Source organism: Molothrus ater, chromosome 10 (genome assembly GCF_012460135.2).
Source record: "Molothrus ater isolate BHLD 08-10-18 breed brown headed cowbird chromosome 10, BPBGC_Mater_1.1, whole genome shotgun sequence".
Lineage (NCBI taxonomy): Eukaryota > Metazoa > Chordata > Aves > Passeriformes > Icteridae > Molothrus > Molothrus ater.
The window spans coordinates 13,539,592-13,561,525 of record NC_050487.2 but is presented as its reverse complement, the minus strand read 5'-3'; the positions used below and the strand labels follow the sequence as shown (position 1 = coordinate 13,561,525).

At 51.0% G+C, this 21,934-nt stretch overlaps 2 protein-coding genes across 4 annotated transcripts in view; both read right to left on the bottom strand.

Annotated features, from left to right (window-relative positions):
- Window positions 1–17,107, bottom strand: part of XXYLT1 (xyloside xylosyltransferase 1) — a 32,550-nt gene extending 15,443 nt beyond the window's left edge. The window contains exons 1-2 of the mRNA XM_036388932.1: window positions 16,712–17,107; window positions 10,985–11,132 (exon numbers count right to left, since the gene is read on the bottom strand). Coding sequence (XP_036244825.1) covers window positions 10,985–11,132; window positions 16,712–17,107 — 544 coding nt within the window. The remainder of the gene's footprint in view (window positions 1–10,984; window positions 11,133–16,711) is intronic.
- An 84-nt stretch (window positions 17,108–17,191) lies between these two features.
- Window positions 17,192–21,934, bottom strand: part of ACAP2 (ArfGAP with coiled-coil, ankyrin repeat and PH domains 2) — a 62,899-nt gene continuing 58,156 nt past the window's right edge. For all 3 annotated transcript variants that reach the window (XM_054515870.1, XM_036388539.2, XM_036388540.2), the window contains one exon: window positions 17,192–21,010. In XM_054515870.1, coding sequence (XP_054371845.1) covers window positions 20,907–21,010 — 104 coding nt within the window. In that variant the 3' untranslated portion in view covers window positions 17,192–20,906. The remainder of the gene's footprint in view (window positions 21,011–21,934) is intronic.

Sequence of the window (21,934 nt, the reverse complement as noted above, 5' to 3'; positions counted from 1 at the left end):
GCTAAAGCAGGTCTTGACCTGAAAGCAATTTCCCCCAGCTTTCCAAACTGCCTCAAAAATGGCCAGGGCAACTCAAGCATATGAATCAGCTGAGTAGTGGATTTCTGCAGTCAGGAACAAGACAAGTGTCCCACATGCACCCAACCTCCCCAGTGGCTCAAATTACAGTGGGGCAAACCCCCAAATCCAAAACATTACCACACTTGAGAATACCCAGACTGGTCACAAAACTCCAGGACAAGAAGACCTTGGACTTACAGCACAATCTCAGCTCCAGAGAAATGTGGGGAGCCTGAGCCCTACAAGAGACTGGGAAGAGGGGATGGGATTCCCAGGGGCATCCCAGCACTACTCCCCTGGTGCACAGCAGCCTCATCAGGTTTCAATTAAATCAACTGTGAGCCACGTCATCCAATTGTTCTCTAAAATTACAGCTGAACACAACTGCAGTTAATCACAGTAGAGAATGAAAGCTGAGCTTGGAGGAAGCTCCAATCCCAACCCTGCCTGCCCCAGCACCTCAGTGGATGAAAGGCTCTGGAGGGTCCCTGTAGCCCAGCCAGCTGTCCCCAGAAGCCTCAGCTGAGCAGGGAGCTGAGCTGAGCACAGCTGCAGTGCCAGGCAGGGATGCCAGTGCCACAAGAGCCCAGCATAGAGACACAGTTTATTTACACACACACCCTGGCTTCTCCATCCTGCCCTTCCTTAGAGGCTCCCCATGTTTGGCTCACCCCAGCACACTGGTCCATGCTGTGCCCTGTGCTTCCCACAGAAAATACTCTCCAAGAAATTAGACCCAGAAAGCACCAAGTACTTTTTTTTCCTTTTTTAAATTTTAAAATTTTTTTGTTAAAGCAAGCATGAACCGCAACACTGAGATGTAAGCGAGCATGGGTGACATGAAGCATCACTTTGCCAGATGCAGCTTGCATGCAGAGATTAATGGCTGAGATGATTTCTCTGCCTGGGACTGGCAAGGGGCCAGGCACTAACATTTCTGATGTGTCATGCTCTTTTACCCTTCGACCAAGCCTTTGTCCTGGCTGCCATGTGGGGGTGGAGGGATCGTGTGCTCTCTTAGGCACAAGCTGCTCACAGGGATCCAGCTGGAAATGTGGGAAAAGGCTGAGTGCTCTGCTCAGCAGGGAGTTTTCTCACTCTGCCATACTGTGTAGAACCCTCCTCTCTGTTCAGCTCCAGCTCTTCCAGCCACGGCATGGAGAGGGGAGCTGTGCAATTCAGAGATGGTCTCCATTAGCAGTGACAGCTTTATAGGACAGGTTGGCCCCATTTAAAGCTCGTAATCTTTTACTGCTGCCTTGTATCAGCAGCTACAGCAGGGCTGTGCTCCAGGCTTGGCTCAAAACCTCCCCATCCCTGCCCAGAGGCGAATGGCCAGGTTCAGAGATGCCTCATCCCACAACCTCATCCACTGAGGGGGCAGAGGCGGGCAGAGGTCATGTCCCTGTGCCCTGCTGCCCCACATTCTCTGCCAGGACCCAGGGGGGCTACAACAGCACACAGATAGGCACCCCTCTGGTGCCCTACTGAGGGGCACAGCATCTCGCCTGGATGCTTGGAAAGGCACCCAGGAGCCCCTGTGGTAGCAGGCAGCTTCTGCAGCAAGTCTAACAGCCCTTCCCAGGAAGAATGGACCCCAAAAACTGCCTCAGGGCACAGCAGGGATAGAGTAGGTATGCAGTGGCCCAGGCCACCCCACCACTGGAATGACAGGAGCAAACTTGGTCTAGATGAGCAATCTGATTGATCAAGTGACACACCTGTCCATGGCAGGGGGGCTGGACACAGATGAACTTCAGGGTCCCTCAACCAACCCAAACCATTGTAAGACTCTATGAAACTGCTCTTCCCAGAAATGTCAGGCAGGATCATGAATGGCAGCAGGGGGCACAGGGAGGAGGTGAGCTGCTTTGGTGGACCTAGCCAGAGCTCTGGGGATGTCATGCAGCTTCATGCCAACAAGGAGAGACTCCTCCAACAGAGAATCATGAAATTATTTAGACTGGAAAAGACCTTTAAGATCATCGAGTCCAGCTGTTAACCTGGCACATATCAGGTGGGAGCACCTTGACCTCCCCTGCATCACAGCAGTGACTTTTGGGACTAGAGGTGCTTCAAGAGGGCATTGCTGGGATTGCTGCCCTAGCTGTGTGACCCCAGCACACCACTTTGCCTTTTCCCACGGAGCCAGCACCTCCCAGTCCTGCAACACAGGGAGGCAGGACCCCACTCCATCCTTCAGGGGACAGTGCAGGATGGTGGCCGGGTGATGGCCTGGACAGGGCTGGGACAGGGAGCTGATAAAGGCAGAGCAGCTCAGTGAACCTTCTGCAGGGCCAGCAGCAGCCAGCATGGGTGACACAGTGCAGCCAAGTGACAGGAGTGTCCCCTGCTGGCTGCAGCTCTGGGTGCTGCAGGGCTGCAGTGGGCTGTGGGGAAGGGCCAGGGGGTGGCTGTTCATTTTGCCACTTGACTTGGACCACCAGAAGGAAGAGAGGCAAGCTACCAAAGCTCTCTGAGTTGGAGTCAGAAGGGCTGGGGATCTCTGGTCTGCTGGTCTACAAATGCTGGGCACAGCTGGACAGCTGCCCCTCCACCTCTCTGAATCACTTTGAGCAATGTTTTTTTAGTCAGGCTTTTTAGCTGTCCCCAGCATGACAGGAGAAGATCCCAAGGGAAGGAGCTGTGAAGGACCAGTAGTGACTTTTAGATGGCTGCCTTGGGCCATAATCGTCCTGGAGCAGGGCAGCAGCCACCAGCTCCAGCCGGCAGCGTGCCTGCAGGAGCAACACGTGGATCCACAAAGCTGCCTGTGCTGGCTGTGAAACCAGAATCCTCCGCCCTCACTGCCTCTGAGAGATGTGTGGCCAAGAAAAACTCCACTCCCACAGCCAGCACCATGGCCAAGCATGGATGCAGAGTGGGTGACAGGCTCCAGAGGTCCCTGTGCAACCCAGAAGGTACTGCCCAGCAGCAGCAGCCAGCTGTCCCCAAAAGCCTCAGCTGCAGCAGGGCACGAGAACAGCTGCAGTGCCAGGCAGGGATGCCAGCACCTCAACAAGTCCAGTGTGGAGGCACACATTTTATTTACACAAACATGCTGGGTTCTCCATCCTGCCCTTCATTAGAGGCTCCCTGGGTTTGGCTCACCCCCTGCACTGGCAGCTGCCCCTGGCTGCTCTCCCTGCTGCTGTCAGCAGGGTTGTGAGCAGCTTCCTCTCTGGCTGTGTGCTCCCCTGGCCAGGCCTTGTTTTCTCCACACACAGCCTCCCCTCTGTGCCCAGCATTAATCACTGCTGCCTGCCCAGCTGACCTCGGCAGCACCAGAGAGCCTCGCCCAGAGGAAGCAGCCAAGGCAGGGGCAAACGTGCATGTGTGCAAGCATGACACACTCCTCAGAGCTTGCTGCCACTGACCTGGCAGCTGGGGGGCTGCAGTCCCCCTTCCCAGGATATGGTGCTGCTCCAGAGCCCACCCTCCCAAGAGAAGATGATGCTACAAAGCCCTGCACCAGCACAGCTTGCCAAGGTGCAGAGCAGCTTACCTTCCAGCTGTGTGCTTCAACACAGGTCCTGCTGTCTGCCATGCAGCCAAGGGTCCCCCTCCGCTCCCTGCGACAGCCCAGCAGCCTCCTCCCCATCAAACAGCCTCCCTCCCTGCACACAGAGCTCCAGGAAGTGCAGGGGTGATGTGCCCCAGCAGCCTGGCTGCTAACCAGCTTTCTGCAGCACTGAGTAGGCACCAGCAGAGCAGAGCAGTGGCTGCAGCACAGCAGCTAATCAGCCTATCAGCTAATTAAAAAATTAGGCTGTCTGCCAGAGATAGATGACAAATCATTGCTACCACCCACACAGGGCAGGCACCTGGATGAGCTCAGGGGTCTGGAGCAGCAGCAATGTTCCCAGGTATGACAGCAGCATCACTTTGATCACCTTGCTCCACACCCCACAGCCATATCCTGAGGGAAGGGGAGGACTCTGCAGGAGATGGATGTGTTCTGTTCCAGGAAATTAATTTTTCCTGTGCATCCAAGTGTCCCCTTGTAATCCATCACGGTCTGTAGGACTAATATTTAGCAGTACTCAACACCTTGGCTCTTGACTGGACTCAAAGGCAGCAACATTGCTAAGCATGCAATCGGTTTCAGGATGGAGGTGGAAATGCTGTTTGCCTTGTATTTAATATATGCTACTGCTGGGGGAGGAGTGTGAAAACACTTTTTGGCGCTGGAGGAAGAGCAGCAGGAAATCTTTTAATCAGACAAAATAAGGTATGATTCCAGGTTGCTATAAATTACAAAAGAGTGGATGGAAAACTGTAAAGTAATGAGCAGGTGAGATGGAAAGGTAAACAAAAAAGAGATACAGGAAAATAAATTTTCTGGGCTCAGATCCCAGTGAAGTGCACACACTGGGGGAAAGGGCTGCAGGCAGATTTTGTCCTTGTTTCTTCCTGCTAAACTCTAATGAGCTATGGCAGAGCAGGGAGAGGCTGTGGGGGAAAGCAGCCCTGTCATCAACACTGGGTGACCCCCAGCAGCTTCCAATCCTTTGGGAATGGGGCAGCTGGTCTGGCTGGGGAGAGAGGAGGGCAGCACCCACCACAGCACTGGGTGATGAGACCCTGCTGCTCCGTGGGAGTGGGGGGAGCAGCCAGCCCTGGCCTGACAGATCTAGGACATCCAAAAATAATCGATGGTGACACTGCAGCAAGGGGCAGGCAGTGGAAATGATGAGAAGTGACACTACCCCGGGGGGCTGTGGGCCACGTCGGCCCCAGAGGCAGCAGTGCCACAGGGAAGGGGTCTGTGCTGTGATGCAGCACTCTGGAGACTTCCAGGCACTTGCTGAGCAGCAGCCACATCCCCCTCATCACAGCAGCCCTTCCTGGTGCCTCCTCCACACCAGGGCTGGGGCCAAGGAGCTCTCCTGCCAGGACAGGCATGTCCCACAGGCATAATCCCACAGATGGGACTAGCAGCTCATCTCAGCAAATGTGGACCCCTCTACAAGGCCACAGCCTCCAGTGTTTACCTGGGGTGGGCTTACTCAGAGGTCTGCTGTTGCCTGCTCCTGAAAAGCATCATGAAAACAACTCTCCCAGCACAACAGGCTCACCCCAGCGAGGAACAATGGCTGGCACAGCTATCCCTATTGCTTGCAAAATGATCACTCCAACATCTTCCCATCACAGGACCTGGCATAAGTGCTGGCAGCTCAGAGACAGGCTGGGAAGGGAATCTGGCTGTTTTTCAAGTGCTTGTGGCACAAAGCAAGGAGGGAGGTTATCAGAAACTATTAACGCTCCCTCCATCGCTGTAAAGATGGAAACATTCTTGCCAGAAAGCAAACCCTTCAGCTACTGCAGCATCCCTTGGGAGCTGTGGTTTGGGAGCACATGGCTGTGGGGCCAGCTCCCATGACTCTGCCACAGACCTCAATTTTCTGTGCCTTTTCCCAACATCTCCCCGTTGGTAGCACACAATCAAGCCTGAAGCATGTGAAACATGGGCACTCTCCTCCCAGCCCTCTCCCTCCCAACAGCTGCATCTCTGCACTCCCTGATGTGGTGGGGCTCAGCAATGATGGCAGTGCTCAGCCAGCAGGAAAGGATCAGGAGTGACGCACTTTCAAAATGCTCACTTACTACAATTATTACAGTGATTTGCTGAGTTCTGTGGGCAGCTGCCCTGTGCACCAGGAATTGCTCTGCAGCTGACAGGAGGAAGAAGGGGGAGTGATGCCTCCCCACCTCCCTCCACCTCAGAGACCTCTGATGCCCTGTGTGACACAGGATGTGTGCAGTGCAGCTCTGTTGAGGGGACACACCACATGTGGGCACCTGGCACCCCACAGGCAAACAGAGTCCGACCTGGGCAATCCTGTGCTGTGGATTGAAACAGTGCAGAGGCAACGTTGAATCCTCATGCACAAATCCCTACAAAAGCAATCAACAATGTGTTCAGGATGCTGCATGTGGGATAGCATTCCTTCCCAGAAGGACACTAGCAGAAGACAGTTACTGGTTGAGGCATTATTCCAGTACACAGAGTGCTTTCCTGGTACCTCTGTGCTTAACCCTTCCCCCAGCTCCCAGGCTCTCCACCTCCACAGCCAGAGGCAGGAGTGCTCCAGGTGCCCGGCCTCGGCACAGGCATAGTGCCCTGAGAAAGCAGAGCATGGCTCAGTGCCTGCTCCAACACGTCTCCTGGCTGGCCTTTGCCTTGCCTCCAGCTCTGCTTGGTGGGAAAGGCATAAGCTGATGTTCACAGAGGCCTCTGTCTCCGGGCTGGTAATCCCAGAGCAGACAAAGGCTGATATCAGTTTCGTGGGAGACCAAGCTGGAGCCAGCAGCTGGATCCTGCTGCAAGCAGCACCAAACCCCAAGCGACTGGGGCTTGGTCATTGTCAGGCTGCTTGGACAAACATCATTATAATCTGGTCTGTGCTTAACAATCAGTACAGCTGTTGATAATGAGCTGGAGAAATTGCCCTGTTAGTCTGAAGCCAGGGAGACCACTGGACATCCCATGGATCCTGATGTGTCACAGGTGCTGTCTGGACACTCGCTATGCAGCCAAAGGCACAGCTCCCTGCTGGCAGTCCCTTCCCCAGACACAGTGCTGCTTATTCACCCCCAGCAGCCACCCCTGCTTCCCCCAGCACCCACATCTGTGTCCTCCTGACATGCTCCTGCACAGCTGGCAGCTCCAGGACACACTGGGCTTGCTGTCCAACACACAGCAGATGGCTGTGATTCCCTCCTCCATGAGGCAGCCCAGCACCTTGCAGCATCCTGCAGAAAGGAGCTCTACAGATCACCACACTCTGTTTTGAACATCCTTTTCACCAATTTTGATGTCTCCCATTGTCTGTACAAACTTCTGCCTTGTATGGCTTGTGGTCTCATGGTCCACACCACAACCCCCTGGCCTGGAGGGTTCCAGTCAGCCAGGCTTGTCCCACACAGAAGCGAAGGCCCTCTCTAAACCTCTTTCATTTTTTACCAACAGACCATGCTGATACGCCATAAATTTTGGCAATACATAACAATTAATTCCACTTTGTTCTCCTTCCTCATAGCTCCACATCTTTATTTAGTCTCACAGAGACTTACCCACTTCTCCCACTGGTGCCTAGTTCCCCTACAAGCCCCCTGTGAACAGCCTTACCACCAGCAGAACAAGCTCCTGAGTTTTCAGGCAGCAAGTACCCAGGCATCTTCAGCACCTGGAAGATGCAGAATGCTGCATGAGGGCTAACCAGGAGCCCTCTGCAGCCTGTGCTCACGTTCCCACCCTTTATCAAAGCTTCTGCCTTCAGGCTGGGCTGGACAGTAAGAGAGAAACCCTGAGAACTCCCCCACATGCTGCCAGGGGGAGGAGATCACTACACCCAGAGATGCTGCTACTCCCCAAGGAGACAGCCAGTTTCAGCAGCCAGGAAACTCTGCTACCTCCAATTTGTCAAATACCATCTTCAGTCAAGTCCTGCTAAACACCCTCACTCCATGTGAAGCACAGTACCATCAGCCAGGTTTCTGAGCCTCCCCTGAACTAATGGGACTCCACTCCTCTGTCTAAATTGGCAGAGATAAGCCACAAAGCTGCTTCTGTGTCATGTCTCATTTTCCCTGTGCTTCTTATTCTCCCATAGGGCCATCCTGCTGCAGCACCATCAGCAATACCAATGGAATTGAACACCAAATGGCAGTTTTCAAAGCTCTACCCAAGCTGCTGGATGCTGCTGGCTCTCCCTTGGCCCACCAGCTCCTTAGGAAGAACGCCTGGTAAATAAATTTTTCTTGGAAACAACCTTGGGCCAAGAATGGGCACCAAGAATTCCCTGGGGAGCTCCCAGCCTTCCCAGGCTGCCCTTCTGTCACATTAACTCCTCCTCCCCTCACTTGTGGCACCAGGAGCCTGTACCCAGACCTTGCCTGCCAGACAGGCCTGCCCAGACATTACTACTTCATGTACCCACAGAAGGGTGATAAAAAGCTTGCTGGGCTGCCTGATTTACACAACTAAAATGACAAGTGATAGAGGGATCAAAGCCAGTCAGGAAGGAAGAGGTCCCCTCTGGATGGGCCCACTGAAAAGGAAAGTGAAAAGATCTGGGTCCTTGTTCTCCCTCCTCCTCTTTGCACGGCTCTGAGAGTCTCAAGACCATTTCATGCTGGCATTGTCCTCATCTTGGCAGCTCCTTCTAAGCCTGAACCTGCTTGTCCTCTCTGTGTAACTTTCCCCTCACTTCCCCCTTCCATCAGAACCATTCTGATGGATCAAGCACTGCTCCAGCTCCCTGGGCCGGGCCACACCACATTAAATCGGGATTTATGAGCCTCAAGCACAGACAAGAGTTATGCAGTCTGCACTTCTGCGTGCTGCATACCAACTCCCCAGCTGGTTTAAATCAGATTAACTCCACTGATGTAAGACATTTAAGGCAAGAGTGTTCCATGATTTACACCAGCTAAGAAGCTGTTATATTATAACTTGGCAGCTGCAGGTTTTAGATGTGAAGTTTTTTGGGCAAAGATCCCAAGCAACAGTAAACGACAGAGCAGCTGAGTGGCAAACCCCATTTAACCTCAGTGCAATGTGCATGCAGCCAGCGCATGTCCCACAAAAGTCCCTAAAAAAAAATAAAATAACCTGGTCTTCCTTTTTTAGTGCCACCAGTCTGCAAAGTCAATGTCCCATCATAATCCATAGAATCCAAACAAATCACTAAATTATGATACTGTGGAAATGCTTCTCTTCAAAAAATGATATATTTGGTAAACTAAAGCCAGGCAATTTTAGTAAAAAGGTCGCTTGCTACTGAAAAAATCCCTATAGACTGATTAATGCAAATGCAAATGAACACACCAGAGAGTTTAGTATTCAGATCAGGGCCTTCATTTCTGCTAGAAGATGCTCAAGCTTCCAATCAAATCTGGATTCCACAAAAAAGTGGGGCTAATGCTGTGGAGCCAGACGTGCTTGGAGAGGTGCACAAAAAGACACAGCACACAGGGCAGAACACAACATTCAAGGCAGAAGAAATGGCAAAGAAATACACCAGGAAAAATGGTAATACTGCCTGAAAAATGGTAATACTGCCTGAAAAAGAGGGTTTGGTCCTTTCTCCTCCAACTTAGCAAAGTGGCTTGTTCAGCCTAGTAGATACTGCTTGTCAGAGTCAGGAGGGCAGCAAGAGCCCAGTGCCATTCCCACATCACCTGCAAGCCTGTGAGTGGCAGCAGAGCTGCAGCCTTTCCTGTGCCTCTCCTTCAATGCTGGCTGCACAGGGAGGAGGCTGGTGAGCTCCACCAGCCCCATAAATCACCAGGCACCCAGCACAGCAAACCTGACCTCCCTTGCAAGGGAAATATAAATCAGCTTTACTAGCAGCTTCTGAAACAAAAACTAAACTCATGAAACTGTAAAAATGCCTCCTTAAACATCCTGTGCCCCGAACAGACCATTGAAAGCCCTGTCAGGCTGAGGGACAGCAAACAAGCTTTTCAAGAGATGAGGGCTGATGAACTGAGAAAAGGCATTTCAGACTGAGCAGCTTCTTGCTAGCAGGCAGCACGACAGGGATATCTTTAGCACACAGCGAAGACAGAGTAGGGAATCAGGAGTGAATTAGCCAGCATTAATACCATCATTTGTATGCAGTGTACTTCAAAGCGCTCACAGTGCAGACAGCACCAGACACACACAAAATTACCCAAGTCTGGGGGAGAGCCATGTAGAGCACATTTGCTGGAGCCCATAGAGTAATGATCAGTGAGCTGGGATGGGACCCTCAGGGCCACCACTGCCCCACTGTTTAATGAGCTAGTGTGGGAAGGCCATGCCACGAGGACAGAGGCAAGTCCACAAAGGACAGAGGAAGTCTCATGAAGCACAGTAGAGGAAGGAGCACCTAAGGAGAGCCAAACTAGGACAGGACTCAGCAGGGCCACAGAGGAGGTGTATTGGCTCACATCTCAGCAACAGTGCACCTGAGATCCATGGTAGGAAGTCTGGAGGGAGTATTAGAGCTGGGCAGAGCCTCCAGATGCCAAAGAAGCTGCTGGTGCCAGCAGTGCTAGCCCTGGGAACATGCACACATGTGGGAACAGGCCACCATTGCATGACATCCACAAGCAGCTTTGAGAGGCTGGTCACCTCCTCCTGGGGCAGGTGTAGGGCCAGGCAGGGTCCTGGGGCTCCTTGCCACCACTGCCACCTGCAGCCTGCCATGCCCTGGGAGGACATGTGACCAGCCCAGGAAGGGATGCTGCCATCACTGGTGCATCAGGCCAGCCAGGCAGCTGGCAGGGAGAGCCCAGGGACAAGCAGGGCTGCAGGAGCTCCAGTGAAGGGGTTTGGAGCCCAAGGACACAAAACTCTATTTGTGCAACCAAAGACTAGAGAGCATGCTGGTTCCATGAGAGGCAACTACACACAGCCAGGGGAGGGAAATGGCATCAGCTGAGCTGAGCCCCTTCTGCCAGTTGCCTTGTTTTCCTGCAGAGTTCTTGTTGTTTCTGCACTTGATAACAGCAGAGGCACAATAAGGAAACTTAAGTGATCAGTGGCTGCTAATCAGCAAAGCTTTCCAAAAGCTCCGAAAGACTCAACAACTACTCCCTGCTGATACTCAAGAGTGCACAGCTACACCACAGACACTTATTTCTGCTGGCACCACAAGGGGAAGGGGGCTGTAAACACACACAGAACAGGCCTGCTTGCTCCTGTCTCACCTCTTATCATCTAGGGCGTAAAAGAAGGGTGAGCTGCCATGTGATAAGGAGACCTGGATGAGGTCTTGGACTGGTAAGTCCATCACTCTGCAGAAAGGAGCAGAATCCTAGGAGTCCATCCCAAAAGTTTATTAGCTTTGTATTTCAAATACCACTGGTTAACATCTCTGTGCAGAAGAGAAAGAGAGTCTGTGTTGCTGGAGGCAGCAGAGCAGAGACCTACCTTTGGGCATGATGCGATGCATTGCAACTGACAGGAAGAAGATGGAGTCGCTGTAGTAGGTCCCCGATCCAGCACTGAAGTGTTTCTGCATGGCCTCAACGATGGGAAACAGCTTTTCTGTCAGCTCGTTCACATCATGGACGATTACCTGGCAGAGACACCAGAAACACCACTCAGCCACTGCTCCTGGGGACAGGCCCAGCCCAGCCCTCCCCAGCACGGGGCGGGGGGGAGGTTGGTAAAGCACAAACAGTGCTGCTGGCACTGCAGCTGCACAAAGGGGCCTGCCTGCCCTGGCCCCTGCACATCCTCTTGATGCAAGAACTGGCCAAGTGCAGGGAAAGGAGGACTTTCACAGCCATTTTGTAACTGTAAGGTGGGCAGAGACTTGAATCCCCTCACACAGCCAAGTATGTTCCATGTTTTGGGCTGTTTCTCTGGTCTGTTCCCACTGCATGATGCAAGCACATATCTGGTCTCCCATATGGAGCCCATCAGAAGAGGCAACAGCTCGCTCCAGGCTCTGGTGTGCTGCTGTTTAGAGCCAAGCCAGACCACATCACTTACCCTGAGGACCAAGGCTTGCTCCCTCCTACAGAAGCAGGCTGTGACAGGGCCAGGGACACAGCCCAGATTTGCTGCTCCTCAGCCTGGCATGGAGGCAAGCTCTGCAGCACGTCCCGGCGGGGCTGCAGGGGGAAAGGGAGGACAGGCCGCAGCACGCTGACGAAAATCCAAACACCAGGAGCTACAGCACAGCAGAGCAACTTCTGTAGATGGATCTCAGTCTGTCTGTGCTGGAGTTTTGCTGGTGCTCAGCCAGCCCTGCTCTGCATCCCTCAGCCCTGCGGGAGCCCATGCACCAGCACGGGCCCTGGCACGCCTGCGCCAGCCGTGGCTGTGTCCCAGAAACAGGAGCAACCCCAAATGCACCTTGCCAGCTACTGACATTTTACAAGCTTATAATTTATTTTGGTCAAAGTCCAATGGACAGAAGCTTTCATGCAGCTCGTTATACCCACAGAAGGATACAGGTCACTGAATCACACAAGATAATGAGAGGGATTTTCAGGATAATTAAGAGAGATGAGGGACATGACCCTGGTGCAGATAAGGGGGAGTGCAGGAACTTGAGTGTGGAGACCTGGGGTCGTGCTGCTTTCTTCAGGTCAGGGAAAGCACGAAAAGCCCTGATGAAACTGAAGTCCAGCAAGGACATGACATTGCAGCAGTACTTGAATTTTGTGCAGGGGAACCTATCGCCCTTGTTTGAGGGATACCAAGACACTTCCACAAGCTGGCCCCACCTTCAGCAGGGAACACAAACCACAATCTTTGTGGCTTGCTTTCAAACTAAACTATTTCAACGGGTCTACAGTTTCACTTATTTTCCCTACTAAAACTTCATGTGCTTAAAAACAAGGGGCCCTGCACTATATACTTAAAACATGCAAGATAAAGCACTTGCTTTAATTATTTTTTTTTTAATTAAAAGAAAACCTAAACCAAGCCAAATGCTTCAGAGGAGGTGGCTCTGGAGCCTGTGCTGGTGCAATGACCATCCTCTCCATGGGGTGCACAAGGGGCTGCACTGATGCTCAGCTGGTGCAGAGACTGAGGCAGTGAGCAGTCTGGAGCTTCTCCTTCCACAGCTTTTTGCAGAACACATTGCTCAGACCAATGCACTCTCACGGCAGAGTGGAGCTTGCTGGATACAGGGCTGTGCATGTGGCACCCACGGTACTGAACACACTGAGGTGATGGGGCTGTGCTGGCACTGGCCAGGATGGCTGAGCCAAGGGAGGGCAGTGCTGGAGGACAGGCACAGCTGAGGCCCTGTGCTGGGGAGGGCACCCTAAACACCCTGGCCCTGCGTGCAGGAGCCCTCGCGCAGGCTCCGTGGCCAGCAAGTCCCTCGGCGGGGCGGCCCCGTGCTGCTGTCCCGGCTGCTGGGCTGGGAGCCAAGGCCTGCAGAGAACAGCAGGAAAAACACAGAACAACACGTTCCAGGAAAGTGCATTGGGAGAGCTCATCAGCAGCCACACCTGGCTTTGGGTAGCACAGCACAGTCCCCAAGACACTGCAGGGGAGGAAACTCTGTTACCATTTGGCAACACCTCACCCCGGCCCTGCACGGTTGTGCCATCGCGGTGACAGCGGCCACGCCAAGCAGGACAGCAGCCAAAGGTGACCAAACAAGCAAACCACCACTACTCTCCAGGTGCAAAGGCACTGACAGCCTCTTCATGAAACTGAGCACCACCAGCATGGTGCTGGATGCTCTGCTTCCAGCCCAGCTTGGCAGGGGCAGCTTTGGGGTCTGGCTGGGCTGGAGAAGCATGGAAGAGAAATACAGCACCTGTAACCACCCTTCTGCATCCAGAAAAGGCAGCCTGAGGTGTGTACAGCACATAAAAAAGGGGGGAAAATGCCAAACCAATTCCAGTCACCTCTGAAGTGAGCACACTGCCAAGCACCAGTGGACAAAATTTATAGGAGAAATACTCCTGAAACTCGAGACACAGCATCATCTGCCTTTCCACTCCTGCCAAAGAAAACAGGAAAAACATGTCTTTTGCCCAATCTTTTGTACTTCTGCAAAGCAAACTCCTGAGCAGCTGAATTTTGCTCCTGCAGCCACAGGCCAGGCACTCTCTGGGACTGTGAAGGCTTCTTCCCTCCTCATTGCTGATTTTAGCACAGCTTGTTAATCTGCTGCTAATTTTGTACTTCGTTATTTATTTGTGTAACAGCTCTTAGTAAATCCCTGTAGCTAAATCCAACCACATTTGCTGAGGACATTAAGAAAAGTTCTAGGGGTTTCCTGTGCAAGCACAGTTTTATAAACACAGGTCATGCTGATGAAAGATCCTTTCTAGTGATTCACTAAGAAAAAACAACCTGCATTTCTTTTTCCTTTAACTTTCCCTCCTTCCCACGTTGATCATCCTCACAGGTCTCCATAAGTATGGTGTGATGACAGCCCAGTTACATCCACCCCAGCAGCGTCCTTCGTGGGGCTCATCTGAACAGGAAACCGGGATGAGCAGAGAGCCGAACACGCAGTTCGTGTGGTTATGGCAGGGAAGTGGAATCAGTAAGAGACAGGAATCGCACAAGGAGTCGCAGCACACAGCCTGGAGTGGCAGGAAACGGGGCGAGCTGCTGCTCTGTGTAAGCACGGTGTGGGCCGAGGCTGGCCCAGGCTCGCTGCGGGCACCTCCCGCGGGCCGGGGGTCGAGAGAGGCCACAGAGATCCCCCTGCCAGCCGTGTGCGGGACTCGCTGCCTGCCACTGCTGTCACCAGGCCCCGGTAAGAGCCCAGCGAGCCCCGCTGGCAGCACGGCCGCGGGCCGGCTCCGCCCGCCGCCTCCCGGCCGCACACGCGGAGCACGAGCTCCCTCTGCCGCCGCCGCCCGGCTGCGCTCCCGCTGCACATCTGGGCCACATCTGGGCCACATCCGCACGGCCACGGGAGCGGTGACGCCACGCAGCGACTGCCCCCGCCCGGACAGCCTTGCCCTGCCCTGCCCTGCCGGGAGGGTCCAGCGCCTAAGCTGCTCCCACACACCCACTGCCTGCACCCCACAGCCCCTCTGCTCTCTCTCTGCACGCTGAACCCGGGGTCCAGCTGGCTGCTTCCATCTCCAGGAGACTTTGAAAGTGCTGAATCTGCCTAGGGAGAGAGATTCAGCCTCCCCCAAAGGTTATGATCCATGTCTGACTCTGGGATTCACGCTAACAGAGAAACCAACTGATCCCAGCTTTGCTAGGATGGGAGGGCAAGGACAGCTCCAAAAGCTGGGCCTGAATCACTTCCTCATGAAGAAAAGGTAAAGTTCAGGGTGTTTTATCAGTCTGGCCTTAGTGGCTCCAGCTGCCCCCTGAGCACTTTATTAAGCCTTATATTTGGGCCTGTGCTAGGAAAGGAGCATAAGAACCAGGAGAGTGTTCTGCATACACCAGAGGAACAGGAAACGTTCCTGTTCCAGGAGAAACAGGAAACCTTGGAGAGGTCCAAGGATAGAGATGGGTTACTGCTGGAGCCAGCTGAGCATCAGGATCAATCATCTTCAACACTTTAGCAGGAGCACCAGAAGTCCAAGATAGGTATGTTTCCCACTGGTAAAGAAGAGGAATGGGATAGGCTACAACAAGAATAAAGAGGTGCTGTCACCTGCTGGCATTCTAGAAACTGGCACAGGATTAGGACAAGGCTGCATGCTTGTGAAGCAGAACAGCCTCTGCTCTGTACCTAAAAGCAGAGAAATGGACTGGTCCAAAACACACTGGCAACCATAGGCTAGCCAGTGAAACCAGGGTACATCAGGCTCTGCCAGGAAAGAGAGAAGCAGCTGTCCCACTGAGATCTCAGTGAGACCTCACCTGAGGCCTCCAGACCACGCTGCCTGCCTACAGCCAGGAGAGCAGTTCTGGTGCCAGACATACCAAGCCATGAGCCAGGTTTCACTGTGACTCCACAGGCACCTACAGACAGGGGCCAATCCACAACAGACAAATCACTTCACACCTCCAACTCTAACTCCAGTTGCTCTGGAGAAATGAGGCTGGCAAGAGTGCCTGCTGAGAAGTTTGTTTCCCAGAGGGGCAGATGGCAGGAAGGCAGCCACCCACACAAAGGGGTGACTGCAAGGGATGTGCACACCAGAGTGGCCCGGGGGTCCTCTCACTCCAGGAGACATAATACCACAAATGTGGGTTGGGCACCACCTCAGCACTGCACCATCATGGGGCAGTCAGTCCATCCTGCTGTGGAGTGCAAGAATCCTCCTGAGGGAGCTGTGCATGCCTTCCAGACAGCTGCATAGTGTGGGTCTCCTATCATGGGTACACGACCTGACTGAGGGCCAGCACTAGGACAGGACTTGTTTAAAGAAAACAAGTGGTAGAATTATTGACCAGGAAAGTGTCTGTATGAAAAATGTTAAGGTTGCACTTCTAGTTTCATCTTGGCAGAATCCAGCTAATAAGAAATACAGGACTTATGAGCAATAAAAGTTACAGCAGGACTAGAGGACACTTCCAAGCAATGCTCTGCAGCAGCACCTCAGGACAGGAGAGTCAGGTTACCTGGAATCTCTGAACTTAACGCCCCTCCAGTTTTCAGACACCCATTTAATGCAAAGGAAAGCCTGACCTTGCATAAACTACACTGGCTGTGGATTCGGGAGGCAGAACCATTTCCCCGGAAGAAGGAACATTGCACGTGGATGCACTCCAGCCCCTGCAGGCTCTCCATTCCTGCTCTCGAGAGCCACTAGGAGCAGGCCAACCTTCTCTCCTGATCGGGAAGCCATCAAGATGCAAGCACACGTGGTCCTTGTGCCGAGATGCTGAAAAGCAGGACCAACAGGGCCTGCAGGAGAGTAGCACTGCTTAGAGCAACTGCTCCTCTCCAGCACAGGTGGCGTGCCGGAGGTGCTCCCAGGCCACGAGCTGAGAATCACCGGGCTGTGGCGGGACACCTCCCCGCAGGCAGCAGCGGTGGGGACTCAGAACAAGCCCCTCAAGACTTCCGAGACCGGGGAGCAGTGGGAGCTCCTCCAGCAGACTGGGTGCGAACCGCTCTGCTGGGAGCCGCACATGGGCCGCTGGCTGAGGGAGCTCCTTCCCGCTGTTCCCAGAGCGCCGCGGGAAGGCCCCGCAGGACCCCCGGCAGCCCCCGCTCGCTCCCCGGGCCCGGCCCGCCCCTCGGCCCCCGCGCACCTGGTGGCGGAAGGCGGCGCCGCGCAGCAGGTCCCGCAGCAGCCCGAGGCCGATGTCGCGGCTGGCGCCCTCGGTGACGAGGTGGAGGTGCAGCACCTCGGCGGCGCCCAGGCGGCCGTGCCTCAGCAGCGAGCGCAGCGCCGCCTGCGCCTTGTCGCGGAGCGCGGGGTTGCGCTCCGCCTTGGTGAACATGAACAGGAGGTGCAGCCCGCGGGGCCCCGGGCCGGCCGGGGCGGGCGGCGTGGCGCGCAGGCGGCGGGTGGCGCTGGAGAAGGTCTCGCCGCCGCCGCCCAGGTAGTAGAAGGCGCAGACGGCCACGGCCGCGGCCGCCGCCAGGGCCGCGGGCTGCGGGCAGCGCAGGCAGCCCCGGCGCGCCGAGCCCCGCAGCGCCGCCATGGCGGGGCGGCACCGGCCCCGGCCCGCCCCGGCAGCAGGGCGGGGACACCGCGCCGGGCGCGGACAATGACACACCACACACGCTACAGTCAAGTTTTAGATACAAACTCTACGGCCGTACATAACGCGAAAGAAGGGCGGAGTATACAGTCTGTACAATTACAGCTTAAGGGGGAAAAGGGGTTTTTTACATTTTACTGCTGGAATGCTTAAAAAACACCGAGTACAGAGGAACGCGCAGAGGGGAAAAAAAAAGTTCATTACTTCGGAGAAAGTAACGTCTCTGCTTGAGGAAACGAGGATTTCATGGCGATTTCTGTCAAAACATGGAAAACTTAGGCTCCTAACAGAAAAGCGAGTGGAATTTTTCCTCCTCTGTCATCTCCTTCCATGGGAAGAGAAACAAGAAAATACCGTATGCAGAAAGATAAAGCAAGCATATGAAAGGGTATATACCAAAGTGGTACACTCATCCTTTTCCCCAGTAGTGCCTCTCCAGAGTTGTCCCTGTTTTAAAACTGTGCCTTTGTGTAAGCACAGGAGCAAGGCGTGTTGGCTGTCAGAATGCAAAAGCCATAAACTTGGGAAAAAGTGTCCATAATGAATGGGGCAGAGATTGTAGCCTGAAAAATTGATTCTCAAAATACTTTATGTATTGAAGAATCAGAATGATCAGCTAAGTCCTTTTGACATGGTAAAAATATCACGTCCTTTGTACTTACATATTATTATTTGCAGTTTCATCAAAGGGTTGTTTCACAGTCACTGTGTTATTTGAGATTCTCAAGATGAAGCAGCAGAGGTAACATCCACAATTTAAAACAGATGGCTGCAGAGAAGCACCAAAGTCCTGGAAACATGACATCAACCCTCTGCTTGTTCTAGTTCTCACCTTTTTAGTTTAGTGCTACAAAGTTTATGCTCTATCCAGGAGACCTAGTAATTTGGACAACACGTGTACTAATGTCATAATGCAAAACAGGAGAAACTTCCTCTTGTACAGGATTTGCTGACAGCAGTTGGAAGGTCTGGTTGCATTTTCTAAAACTATTTTAGCTCAGTATACAAATAGGTAAAATATAAAACCCCACAGAGTGAAAAATGCAGTATTAATACAGGATCCTTTAGCACTGTAACATTAGAAGCCACGAATGGTACAATCCAAAATCTCCAAAATCAGTGGAAAGACTGCCACTGATATCAGTGGTTTCCTGGATCAGGTCCTAATGGGCAGAGAGGCTGAAGTCCACAATGTACTAATGAGCACCTGGAACACGCATCCATCCGATTGCAATGTGGGCTGTTTGTGAAAGCAAAGAAATACCTCTACAATCCAAATTCACCTTCACCCAAAGCCTGTGAACAAATTCCAACTGTCTAACACAGGCAGTGGCATAATTCAATATGATCATTCAGAAATTTAAGTTTATATGCACCTGAAAAAGGCTTTAACTGAGTGCAGTTTATAATGGACATCCTATCATACCCAAAAGGACAGGGGAACAAGGCTGGGGATCACAGGTGACACACCTACTCCCTAATCCATTGAAACTCCAGAGCTCCTGACAAGTCACACCACCTGTCAGTCAGGTGGGGTTCATCCTTTAGCACAGACAGACTGACACTGCTTCCCAGACAGATGAGAGTCAGCAACACAACACATGGATGTGTAGAGCTACAGGAAACAACTTCTAAGTCAAGAGAAATCATCCTGCAGAATTTGTCACAGAGATTTTGTGGCCAGGGAGGAAATCACCAGTGTAGATTTGAAATAAATCTCTCAGACATGTTCTCCAGCAGCCTGGACTGAGACAGCAATTATGCCACTAAGCTTTAGGCAGCTTTACATTCCAGCCAATCCCACTACACACTGCCTGCCAGCCAGCCTGGGAAAGACAAATATCTAAAAAAACCTATGTCTAAGGTGTATATTATGCAGTCATATCTTACATTGTCCCATCTGTACACCAGGAATCTTACTTTCTCTAAGATCTACTAAAACACCCATTTGCTGGTAAATACTGCTGATTAGGAAGTATATTATCATTTCATAGTCAGCTATTTATAAACCAACTTACTAAAAATTACTGCTTACAGGTGATATCCTTAAGTTTCTTATTATTCAGACTAAATGTGCACTTCAAATGGGCAGAATCTGCTTTTCCTACCATAATTGGACCACATACAAAGCAAGAACTGTCTTGTAAGATTATTCTGCCTGGAAATAAATTCCACTGGACAATTCTACAACACTACTAATTTTGTAGCAATAATAATATGCAGATTATTACACATTGGATGCAGAATTATAAATGTTTGAAATACTTTCTTACATGCCAGAAAGTTTAACTTTACCATAGTTTACAGATTTCAATTTGTTTTATCCCAGTTTTGCTTATCTTTCCATGGAGAAAAGCCAATTCATTTCCTAAATACACTTAAACAGCAGGTTAACAATGCCACAGTTATTAGGATTACTGAAAACTCACATTGATACTATGTCACCTAAAAACTCTGTTTAAGCTCTCTCCATAGGGTAGACAAATAGAGGATAAAGAATTGCATCTGCTGGTTTGAGGTTTAGGAGGATTATTATCTAGGTATAAATATCCTGATATATAAGCATATATCTTGAGACAGCATTTATACATGCACAAGGGCAGAGTGGGGCTCACTACTGCATTAAGCAAATGGTCTTGCTGCCCTCACAACCCAGTTGCAGACTGTGCTTATTCATTACTTGACAGAAATATCCACTGAAATTCTAGTTTTTCCTGTGCTCATCTTAGTTTAGACAACACATAAACATACACATCATTGCAAATCATACAAGGGCTACTGCTTCCTGATAGAAGGGATTGATTGTCCTAAACTTCGAGCGGCTGCAAGACATGAGACTTTTATACTGAGCTTAGGGCTTGTAGTGAGAACAGCAAAAAGGAAAAACAGCCTTTGTACAACTATTCTACACAAACTTTGTTGGCTCAATATTGACGTTCATGTCTCAAATTTCAAGTTTTCACGTCAAAATACTACAAACAAACCCCACATCATGTCCAAAAGGGTTAAGTTTATTTTTCATGAAAGGTTCCACATGCTCATTTAGAAGGATACTTGCTGCACTGAAAGTTTAATTTAAGAGGAAAAGAAAAAAAAGGAAAATGGACTGCTCTTAGGAATTTGGTCCCCAGGATATATCCCTTTGTGACTGACCTGCAGTCACCAGCATAAAGGCCAGCCTGGTGCTAGAGCTTCCACTGGGAGAGAGCTTGCAGAAGAGCAGGAGCTGTCACATCTGTGAAGAACAGCCTACCTCTAACCAGAGTCACCGCAGGAACAAGAGAATCTGTTGAGCTGCAGTCCCACAAATGGAAGGACAACTCAGTAAATCATTGCCCAAATTCCCTTCCAAACAGTCCCAGAAAATGCAACCCAGACCTTCTGCCAGAGGCACATTGTTTATGGCGACAGGGGGACAGATGCCCTGATGGCCCTGGGCAGCAGAGCTGCTGTGAGCACCCTGCGGCTCTGTCACCCCCGAGCTGCCAACGCTGGCCATGAACAGGGGCTGCTTTACACTCAGCCAGCAGGGACTCAGGGGCTTGAAACATCTTCAGCCGCTGAGGTATATGTACTGGAGAACATAAACCAACTCATACACTTCCCCAGCTACCACAATCTAAAGCTATATTGGAGTGGTCATTTTATCCAAACTATCTAACAAAATGCATACAATTCATTCTGTTAAAGTAAAAAAAGACTTGCACTATAAGCTTCAGGTTCTTTTCCTTCTTGACACTTAAGACTTCTGGGAATCTGACTGCTGGAAGCGGTTTAACTTCTCTGGATTATTTGATGCCATTTGAGAAAAGTCACGAAAAATGTCCTGATAAATTTCATCTCCTAGGTGGAAAAGAAAAGAGAAACAGTTTTAAACATTTGTAATAGTCAACATCACCACCATTGCACAAATGCCCTACTGTGCTATCAATTACTGTGTAACACTTAATTAATGTATGAATACTGCTTCTAGATGGAGTGATGCTGATGTGAACTCTGGGGGACTGATAACTTGCATGCATGTTCTGTAGAAGCAAATTAAACAAAGCCAAACTATACCTGAAATAGTACCTCACAGGCAGCCACACAGAGGAAAGTTCAGAGTTAGAAAGGAAAAGTTAAAGCACTTTAAAGCAACTTAAAAAGAAAAAATATTTATTAGCTGTTAAAGAATAAAATCCTTGTTTTTGCAAGGAACTGCTAACCAAGATTCTTTACAGAAAAAAAGAATTATGGCATAAATAAAGATTTACTTGGAACAGAGATCAGAATTCTTACAGCCAAACAGAATTCTCCATGAAAGAAACAATCAGCAAACAATAATATATATATTAAAAAAAGCAATCTTAAGTAGATAAATTATGGTTCATAAATTACTTTTGTCTATTACTTCAGCAAAAATAAAATTTCTACATTCAGTTCATCTACATCTTTCATTACATTTTTCAGTTTGATCTATAAGAACAATTGATACTTCCCCTAAAAATCTTTTTTTTTTTTAAATCTTCACCCTTTGTGCTTAAACGCAACCCTACTACTACAATGTATTCCAAAATGTGTTCCTCCCCCTCCCTGTCTACACAGGAAAACACATTCAGGAGTGATTACTTCTTGAGTCATTGCCAAGTCATTCTTTTGCCACATTAAAATGGACAATTTTCATTCATTTTCACATTCTTTCATCTATTGGAGCATTTTGGGCCTTGAGCTCAAGTTCTGGTTTAAAACACTAACCATACCCTTTCATCTTCAAAAGGAATTTAATGC